General features: G+C 43.9%; 1 protein-coding gene across 1 annotated transcript; it reads right to left on the bottom strand.

Moving 5' to 3' along the window:
- Positions 1 to 3437: 3437 nt before the first annotated feature.
- LOC133366951 (putative olfactory receptor 10D4) lies at positions 3438 to 4439 on the bottom strand. Its single transcript, XM_061590499.1, has one exon. It carries the CDS (start codon positions 4437 to 4439, stop codon positions 3438 to 3440), a length of 1002 nt encoding a protein of 333 aa, XP_061446483.1.
- Positions 4440 to 10805: the final 6366 nt, after the last annotated feature.

A 10805-nucleotide genomic window follows, 5' to 3' on the forward strand; every position in this document is an offset into this window, starting at 1 on the left:
CAGCTCTCCAGAGTTTCAGACAGGGAGTCTCTCCTAGCCCTACCTGGAGACGCCAGGGACTGACCTTGGGACCTTCTGAATGCAAGACAGATGCTCTACCACTGAGCTATGGCCTTCCCCCAGTCACTGAACACTGGAATTACATATACACTATAACTTAAAGGGATGTGAAAAAACCACTCACTATACTCACAATACATAGTAGCTATTTGATCTTCTTTTTCATGATCACTTGATGGCAAAGGATGAAAACAGCCCTAGAAGAAATATTGCTGTGTACACTACAGTTAGCTGGCAGACTGTGGGAATGCTGTGGACATAATTACAGGAATGACATCAGGAAGACTAAAGCTGAGAATGAACCGAGGGTAGCGAGAGATGCTAAAAGCAACAGAAAAGCTTTCTTCAGGTATGTCCATAGTAAAAGACAGAGAAAAGAAACGGTGGTATAGCTACTCAATGAGGATGTCAAAATGATAATAGATGACAAAGAAAAAGCAGAAGTGCTCAATTCCTACTTTAGCTCAGTTTTCTTCCAAATGAGGGTCTCCTGGCAAACGTGAAGCTGAAGGGGAAGAATTGAAGCTTGAGATTGATAGACAAATGGTCAAGGAATGAGTTCAAATCTGCAGGGCCCAATGAACTACATCCTAAAGTATTGAAGGAAGTGGCTGAAGAATTCTGGGAACCACTGTCTATTATCTTTGCGAAATCATAGACGATGGATGAAATGCCAGATGTGGAGGAGGGCTAATGTTGTCCCTATCTTCAAAAAGGGCAAAAAGGAGGAGCCTGGGAACTACAGACCAGTCAGCCTGACATCCATCCCTAGGAAAATTCTGGAGCAGATTATAAAGCAGTCAGTCTGTAAGTACCTTGAAATCAGTGCAGTGATTACTAGAAGCCAGCATATCTTTGTTGAGAACAAATCCTGCCAGACTAGTCTTATCTCATTTTTTAATCAGGTAACCTCTCTGGCAGATGGTGGGAATGCTGTGGACATAATATATCTTTGACAAAGTGCCCCATGATATTCTGATTTAGCAAGCTAGCTAAATGTGAGCTGTATAGAACAACTATCAGGTGGATCCACAGATGGCTACAAAATCGTACTCCAAGAGTGCTTATCAATGGTTCCTTCCCAAACTGTGGGAAGGAAATGAGTGGGGTCCCGCAATGCTCGGTCCTGGGCTCAGTGCTCTTCAATATTTTTATTAATGACTTGGATGAGGAGGTACAGGGAATGCTTATCAAATTTGCAGATGATACACAACTGGGATAGCCAAAAACCTGTAAGACAGAAATGAAATTCAAAGGGATCTTGATAGACTGGAGCATTGGGGTGAAAACAACAGAATGAAATTTAATAGGGATAAGTGCAAAGTTCTACACCTAGTGGGAAAAACCAAATGCAAGCTATAAGATGGGGGATACGTGGCTCAGCAATACAACATGCAAGAAGGATCTTAGAATTGTTGTTGACCACAAGCTGAATATGAGTCAACAGGGCAATGTGACTGCAAAAAAGGCAAATGCTATTTTAGACTACGTTAACAGAAGTATAGTTTCCAGATTGTGTGAAGTATTAGTTCCCCTCTATTTGGCACTGGTTAGGCTTCATCTTGCATACTGCATCCAGTTCTGGACACCACACTTTAAGAAGAATGCAGAGAAACTAGAACAGGTTCAGAGGAGGGCAACAAATATGATCAGGGGACTGGAAACAAAGCCCCATGAGGTGAGACTGAAAGAGCTGTGCATGTTCAGCCTTGAGAAGAGAAAACTGAGGGGAGATATTTGAAAGGTTGTCCCACAGAGGAGGGCCATGATCTCTTCCTGATCACCCAGATTACAGGACATGGAATAAAGTTGCAGGAAGCCAGATTTCAACTGAACATCAGAAAAAACTTCCTAACTGTTAGAGCGGTATGAGAATGGAACCAATGACCTAGGGAGGTGGTGGGCTCTCCAACACAGGAGGCTTTCAAGAGGCAGCTGGACAGCCACCTGTCGGGTATGCTTTAATTTGGATTCCTGCACTGAGCAGAGGATTGGACTCAATGGCCTTATAGGCCCCTTCCAACTCTACTATTCTATGCTCATGGTGTCCCCCAGGATGGCAGTGTATCACCACCAAGCACCGCCAAAAGAGTATCAATGACTACTAGCCATGATTGCTATGCTCTGCCTCCATGGTCAGAGACACTACGCTTCTGAATGCCAATTGCTGGAAACCACAAGAGGGGAGAGTGCTTGTGTGCTCAGGTCCTGCTTGTGGGTTTTAGGATATTCTACTTTTCATGACGTGTTATGATCAGTTAAAGAGGGAATGTATTGAATGGGTTGCTATTAAAGTAAATGTGGTATGGAGCAAGCAGGGAGGGGGTTGTGTGAGTTAGAGTGTTGAGGAATGCTGGTTGGCTGAGTGGATGGTGAGCATATCTGGGGACAAGCCTGGTGCCAGCGGGTGGCCAGGTTGGGCATTGGCCAAGGGCTCCTGCCACTGAGAGAGACCCCTGCTAGTAGTGCTGGGCAGGTGTAGCTCCCACTTCGTGATCCAGGCTAGCATCAGGATATGGCTCATGCACCCCAAATCTGATACTGGCATAGATTGCGGAGTGGGAGTCAGCCTCCCAGGCAATGCCCCCGCCGCCACAGGCTGGCTGTGCCACTACCCACACTGCCACATCAACACACACCGTGTGCATGCACAGACATGGCCAGGCCTATTTAAGCCCCAGTGGCAGGGGTGGGGCAGCTGCATCACCACCACCTTCAAGAGCTCCTCTAGTCTGGTTCCCAAGGGCTTGCTGCAATCTGGCACTTACCCTGTCTGGGGGCAGTGTGAGTGCTGTCAGGAGCTAAGGGCAAAGAGAGGGTTGAATTTTGAGGGAAGTTGTTAGACAGGTAAGACAGTCAAGCTTATATTTCATTCTCTGTTGAGTTCTTGCAAATAGTAACATAAATGGAACCAGTCATCATTATTTATAACCAAAAGGTTTGTGGAACCTGAATATTGAGTCAACTCGCTATATTTCTTACATCTGTTCAATAAAGAAAATTTGTTTTTGACATGCATCTGAGTCTTGGCCTAGTTACCAAATAGAACAAGTTCAACTGTGGATGGTGACAAAGCTACCACATTAGAGTGACATAATGTACATAAGGACCCCAGGATGCATGGCCAATGTCCAAGGATGATGGCAGCTGTAGTCCAAAACCATTTGGAGATCACCTGGTTGGCAAAAGCTGGTCCAACAACACCCTTGGTAGATTGACAATGATAGGAAAAAGAAGGAATTTCTACATTCTCAACCACCACAACATGTGATGCAGAAAGCAATATACAGGAAAAGGATACATTCATGATTAGATTCAAAGAGATCACTGAATAACAGTTTATTCCAAGCATGCATACGTTTGGAACATGATGTTCCTTAATGTGCAGTCAATTGTGAAACTGTCTGCCTCCTTGTAAGTTTCTTCAAAGCTGCTTTGACTTCCTTGTTCCGCAGAGTGTAGATGACTGGGTTGAGCATGGGTGTGACTACATTGCCAAAGATCTGCACTGCGGTGACTAGAACCCCGCTCAGAGATGGCTGGGTGTAAATCAAAGCACAGGGTCCAAAAAAGAAGGTAACCACCAAAAGATGTGAAGCGGATGTGGAGGCTGCTTTGCGTCTCCCCTCTCCCGAGTTCATCCGCACGATGGAGTAGATGATGCGGGCATAAGACAATAGGATGAGGATGAAACAGGTCGTGCCCACAACACCAACATTGTTGAAGCCCACAGCCTCTATGGTGGTGGTATCGGCACAGGCCAACTTGACGACTGGGAAGATGTCACAGAAGAAATAGTCTATTCTATTGGGGCCACAGTAAGGCAGTGTGAAAGTGAGACTGGTGAGAACAATGCCCTGGATGGAACTGGCTGCCCATGTGCCAGCTGCCAAGATGATGCACACCTTCCAGTTCATAATGACCAGATATCGCAGAGGGTAACAAATGGCAACATAGCGATCATAAGCCATGACGGTATACAGCAGGCACTCAGAACATCCCATAAAATGGTAGAAGAAGACCTGGGACATGCACCCCCCTAAGGAGATTGTTCTGCTCTGTCCCCAGAGGTTGGCTAACATCTTTGGTGTGGTGACGGAAGAGAAGCCAATATCTAGGATGGCAAGATTGCAGAGGAAAAAGTACATTGGGGTGTGGAGATGAAAGTCAAAGAGGACCACGGTCATAATCATCAGGTTTCCCAGCAAAGTGCAGAGATAGAAGATTAAGAAGACAATAAAGAGGATGGTCTCAATGCCTTCGGTGTTGGGGATTCCAAGGAGAATGAAATGGGTCACTACTGTGTGGTTCTTCTGGTTGGGCCCATCCCTACAGCAGAAGAGAAAAGAAGAATGCTCATGTTCTTTCTCCTCTCCCATTCTGAATCATCAAATATCTTCTTGACTAACTAGCAGGAGAAGAAATTCCATTTTGTTTGCACTTTAATGAGAAGCTACCTAACTCACACTTCTCCAACCATAAGCAAATGAAAGCACAGCTGTCCTTCAAAATTGTCACTTTTCTAAATTTTACGATGCAGTCCTCCAACCAAACAATAGGTACAAAAATGCATATCTTAGGGGGGAAAGTGCATAAAAAACACAATTAGAAAGAATAGCAAACAAAAATGCATTGCATGAGGGGAAATGGCTTGCAAAAATGTGTATATTATAAAAACGTATTTATTAGGAGAAATTTGCACTAAAGTGCTGATGAATTTTCATGCTTTTTTTAAAAGCACACACAAACAAATTGCTCCGGAGATGTAGAGAAACTGAATTTAAGGTTGGAAAAATGAGGAACTTGAAGAAACCTGACTGATTCGAAACCACTGGCCAAGTTCCAATATGGACTTTGCTCATATCAAAGGGCTTAAATATGCCCAGAGGATTTATTTTATTTTATTTTCACTTTTTCTCCCTTTGAATAGAAGACATATACAGACACTCATGCTGGATCACAGACTGCTTTTGAAACCTCCCACAGTTTCAATAACAACTTTATTGCATAGTTCATTGGATCATAAAAACATAAGAAAAGCCTGCTGGATCTGGCTAGTGGCCCATCTAGTCCAACATCCTGTTCTCACAATGGCCAGCCGGATGCCCATGGGAAGCCCGCAAGCAAGATCTCAGGACAAGAGCATATCCCCTTCTGCAGTTTCCAGCAGCTGGTATTCAGAAACATATTACCTCTGACCATGGAGGCATAGCATAGCTATCATGGCTAGTAGCCATTGATCCAGGCTATCAAGTTCACACGTCAGCCCTTTTTTTAACATTCACACCTCTACATATCGATGGGGGGGGGGTCAGGAATGAACCCAGTGGGCCCACTCCTGCCCTCCATGCAGCAACAAACCTACATGCGTACACATGTAGGCTCCCATGCACACAATCTGAAACTCTCCATTTCCCAGAGTACAAGATAATCCATCCAGATGCCTACATACATCTTACACAGGTACTATATAAATCATACCACTGAATATATGAATGGGAGATCCAACCCCAATAACCCCCTCTCTGTGTGTTTGTTTGTACCAAGATGACCATCAGAAAAGGGCTTCAGTGACATAAGCCTTAAATAACCAAGGAGAATGGTTGCATTGGCCCTTTTTCAGAATGCTGCAATTGTTTGACAATGGGTGGACTTGGGGTTGCAGTTGACAGTGCAGTGAACCTTCATTGGTCCTGGCTGTACTTTTCTTTAAACTTGGGTCCCCAGATGTTGTTGGACTACAACTCCCATTAACCTCAGCTAACCTAACCAATGGTCAAGGGTGATGGGACTCATAGTCCAGCAACATCTGAGGACCCAAGGTTCAAGAACAGTGTTTTAGATGAACAATTTGTGTCACAAGCAGCAGACCAGCAGTGAGCAAGGACTCCCTTCTCTCTCTCTCTCTCTCTCTCTCTCTCTCTCTCTCTGAGACACACACACACACACACACCTTTCTCTCTTTGTCTCCCATCCCCTTTTTCTCCTCCTCACCATGCACATGTAATTAGGCACCACACTGGGGGAAAGACAGCAGTTTAGATCATCTGCTTTGAGTACAGAAGGTCCCAGTTTCAATCTCCAGTTAGGGCTAGGAGAGACCACTAACTGATACCATGGAGAGCTCCTGCCAGTCAGTGTAGACAATGCTGAGCTTGAGTAAACATGGTTATGACCATATTGCTAGGCTGAGTGTATCAACTTGGGCTCATGGCATGGTGGCATGGCAAGAAAATATAAGAATATGGGAAGAGCCCTGCCAGATCAGACAAAGAGTCCACTTAGTCCAGCTTCCTACGTCCCACACTGGTCAACCAGATTCCATCAGGGAACCCTACAGGCAGGGCAGGAAGGCAACAGCCCACCTCCTTTCCCCCCATCAGTAAATATTGAGTCATCTACTGTGGCCTCCTCCAGATGACATTATTCAGCAGTCATCCAGATTTGCTTGCACAAAGCTGATGTGATAGTTAGACTATATCCAGTCTTTATTGAGCATTCATTCATTCTTGCTTGTTTGCAAGATGGTACAACAATGAGCATTCATCCTGATTTGCTTGCTCAGCGTTCACACATTTTCCCATTAATCATCCATTTATCTCATGTTAATTAGTGTATTTCCCCATCATTTTCCTAACCACATAAGTCCTCCATTTTTTTTAAAAAACAGTGGATTTGTTATGCCAGCCTTTAACCCACCTTAATTGTGCAAACCAAAATTTCCTGGAATGCCCTTGAATCCATCCCACAAAATACTGACAGTCTGGAGAGGCGCTCTGTCTCTGAATCTTGAGGTTGCATTGAGATATTTGAGCTAATACCCACAGATGCACCTGCCACTGAGGATGAAGTCCGCTTACTGGTTCTGATCTGCTTGCATTCCATTGGACTGGAATGCTGTTCCATCCTGTTTATGTCTGTTTTCAGTATCTTCTTTTATCCTCTTCTCTTTAAGTGTGCGTGAGAGAGATTGCAAGATCAGAAGATAAGATTAATGGGGGTTTAAAGGGTTAATACCACAGAGTTTAAAACTCAAGCCTAGAGAGTCTCACCCATTTTTATTTTATTTATTTATTTATTTATTTATTGCACTTGTATACCGCCCCATAGCCGAAGCTCTCTGGGCGGTTAAGGAGATTTTCTTTTAATCTTTGTAGAATTAATCCCCTAAATGCTGGATTCCACAATTGTTTAAATCACCAACATTTAAATTCATATTTAATGTTTTAAGATCACCAATCTGGTGCCAAAGAGAACTGTGTCTGGATGCACAATGAAGCCAATTCCCCATAACCCCATCACCGTGATCCTGATGCCAACTATGATCCTCACATCAACCATAACAATTAGGTTGTGGGAGACCCCCATTTCTCACCAACTTCATTTTTAGAGTAAGAATTACTGAAGCACACACACACACACATACTACCATTTGGCTCACCTGCATGACACATTCAGTTTTTCAGAGCACATCTTTAATTAGCACAGGAGAGATTAATGTTCTAGCTTATGCGCAACTGATGGGAAAATGAATTTCACAGAAGCTACTCATGAAGACCATGCATGATGCCACACTCCCCATTACCCAGGTGGCTTCTTTGCTTTTATGCCACCCTCTTTCACCCATCCTGGAGTGTCAACCAGGTGGTGGTGGTGTGTTTTTTAAAAAATAATAGATTTTCATCCATTAGGGATCCAATCCCAAAAGTCTCAGCAGGTTCTCGAGCCTGGGGCCTCCAAAGAGACAGCAATTATAAGAAATAGTTGCATCATTTCAGACACCACTTCATGCAAGGTGGGCCCCAGTCAAACAAAGCATGCTGGATGACAGGAGAGAGCCTGTTTCTGCCCACAAACTGGATGTTGCTAGATCGGGGAACAAGAATTTGTTTAGCTCTTTCCACAAAGCATCTAGGCCACTGCTCCACTAACCTCAGTCTGCCCTAAGCCAGCCTCCACCTGCCTGCCTTCTTACAACCAGTCCAGTGGGTCACCCAGCCCGTCAGCTTCCTCCCCCTTAGTGTTTATTTATTTTATTTATTTATTTCATTAAACTTATAGACTGCCCCATAGCCGAAGCTCTCTGGGCGGTTCACAAGACAAGAAACATCAAAAATACAGTAAACGTGCAGCAATATAAAAACACATTAAAAGTTTAAAATGTTAAAAATTAAAACCATATCAGCGCATACTAAACATGTTGAAAAGTGTTAATGTTGCCCATGTAGAACTCATCAGAGAGGAGGATGGGCCAAAATGAGAATTAGTTGGCTCCACCTGTCATTGGCTCTGGCTCCACTGACTGTCAAGGATCTCTGCGTTCTGCCCTACCAGTCCGAGTGGACACCAGCCACCACTGTAAGCCACCCTTTGCCAACCTGGTGCTCTCCAGATGTCTCCAGTTGTGCTGGCTGGGACTAACAGTACTTGTAGTCCAAAACATCTGGAGGACACCAAATGAGAGAATGCCGATCTAGGCTATGGAGCCATCACCACAAGCTGGTTGTTGTATTTTCTATTTAGCACGTCAGTCTAAAAATGCAGGCCAACTGATGAGTGCATTTTAATGATCTAGGCTATAGATCAAAACAATCAAAACAAAGCAATGTGAAATTGCTGATCTGCTAACTAAAATATGTAACTTGTCCCTTGGGTCCTCCTCCGTGCCTGAGGACTGGAAAGTGGCAAATGTAACGCCAATCTTCAAAAAGGGATCCAGAGGGGATCCCGGAAATTACAGGCCAGTTAGCTTAACTTCTGTCCCTAGAAAACTTCTGTCCCTGGTAGAAAGTATTATTAAAGCTAGATTAACTAAGCACATAGAAGAACAAGCCTTGCTGAAGCAGAGCCAGCATGGCTTCTGCAAGGGAAAGTCCTGTCTCAGTAACCTATTAGAATTCTTTGAGAGTGTCAACAAGCATATAGATAGAGGTGATCCAGTGGACATAGTGTACTTAGACTTTCAAAAAGCGTTTGACAAGGTACCTCACCAAAGGCTTCTGAGGAAGCTTAGCAGTCATGGAATAAGAGGAGAGGTCCTCTTGTGGATAAGGAATTGGTTAAGAAGCAGAAAGCAGAGAGTAGGAATCAACGGACAGTTCTCCCAATGGAGGGCTGTAGAAAGTGGAGTCCCTCAAGGATCGGTATTGGGACCTGTACTTTTCAACTTGTTCATTAATGACCTAGAATTAGGAGTGAGCAGTGAAGTGGCCAAGTTTGCTGACGACACTAAATTGTTCAGGGTTGTTAAAACAAAAAGGGATTGCCAAGAGCTCCAAAAAGACCTCTCCAAACTGAGTGAATGGGCAGAAAAATGGCAAATGCAATTCAATATAAACAAGTGTAAAATTATGCATATTGGAGCAAAAAATCTTAATTTCACATATACGCTCATGGGGTCTGAACTGGCAGTGACTGACCAAGAGAGAGACCTCGGGGTTGTAGTGGACAGCACAATGAAAATGTCAACCCAGTGTGCGGCAGCTGTGAAAAAGGCAAATTCCATGCTAGCGATAATTAGGAAAGGTATTGAAAATAAAACAGCCGATATCATAATGCCGTTGTATAAATCTATGGTGCGGCCGCATTTGGAATACTGTGTACAGTTCTGGTCGCCTCATCTCAAAAAGGATATTATAGAGTTGGAAAAGGTTCAGAAGAGGGCAACCAGAATGATCAAGGGGATGGAGCGACTCCCTTATGAGGAAAGGTTGCAGCATTTGGGGCTTTTTAGTTTAGAGAAAAGGCGGGTCAGAGGAGACATGATAGAAGTGTATAAAATTATGCATGGCATTGAGAAAGTGGATAGAGAAAAGTTCTTCTCCCTCTCTCATAATACTAGAACTCGTGGACATTCAAAGAAGCTGAATGTTGGAAGATTCAGGACAGACAAAAGGAAGTACTTCTTTACTCAGCGCATAGTTAAACTATGGCATTTGCTCCCACAAGATGCAGTAATGGCCACCAGCTTGGATGGCTTTAAAAGAAGATTAGACAAATTCATGGAGGACAGGGCTATCAATGGCTACTAGCCATGATGGCTGTGCTGTGCCACCCTAGTCAGAGGCAGCATGCTTCTGAAAATCAGTTGCCAGAAGCCTCAGGAGGGGAGAGTGTTCTTGCACTCGGGTCCTACTTGCGGGCTTCCCCCAGGCACCTGGTTGGCCACTGTGAGAACAGGATGCTGGACTAGATGGGCCACTGGCCTGATCCAGCAGGCTCTTCTTATGTTCTTATGTTCTTACAATCGTCTTTTTTTTTTGTTCTGGCTGTGTGTGTTCTTTCATGTTTGATAACTTTTAGTTATTGTCGTGCTACTTATACTGAAGTCCGTATTGTTATATTATTTTATGTTAATTGTTGTAACCCTTTTTTAAATGAGAATCTAAAAAGAGTTCTGCTGGATCAGACCAGCAATCCATCTAGTGAGCATCCTGTCTCCCAACAATGACCAATCAGATGCCTTATAGGTTCATAGGAAGCTGCCTTATACTGAGTCACACCATTGACCCATCTAGCTCAGTATTGTTGACCCTAACTGGCATCACTGTTTGTTTTTTGCCCAATAGTGGTAAAAGAGAATTCACATACTAGGAAGTGTGGCTTCAATTGCTGTTGTTCCATAGCTACTGCCTGTGAAGGTAGACCATGTGTGTTTTCCTGTGAGTTATTACTCACTGGAATTGGTGAGTTTATAGCAGCCCACAGGGTAGGCAGGAAAGGATAGAGAACCTTCTTAACTTTTA

The sequence above is a fragment of the Rhineura floridana genome, chromosome 11, assembly GCF_030035675.1.
Source record: "Rhineura floridana isolate rRhiFlo1 chromosome 11, rRhiFlo1.hap2, whole genome shotgun sequence".
NCBI classification, from domain to species: domain Eukaryota; kingdom Metazoa; phylum Chordata; class Lepidosauria; order Squamata; family Rhineuridae; genus Rhineura; species Rhineura floridana.

What these genes read in the sequence shown, in the direction of transcription:
- LOC133366951 (XM_061590499.1), bottom strand. Translation starts at nt 4,439, where the DNA reads ATGGGAGAGGAGAAAGAACATGAGCATTCTTCTTTTCTCTTCTGCTGT.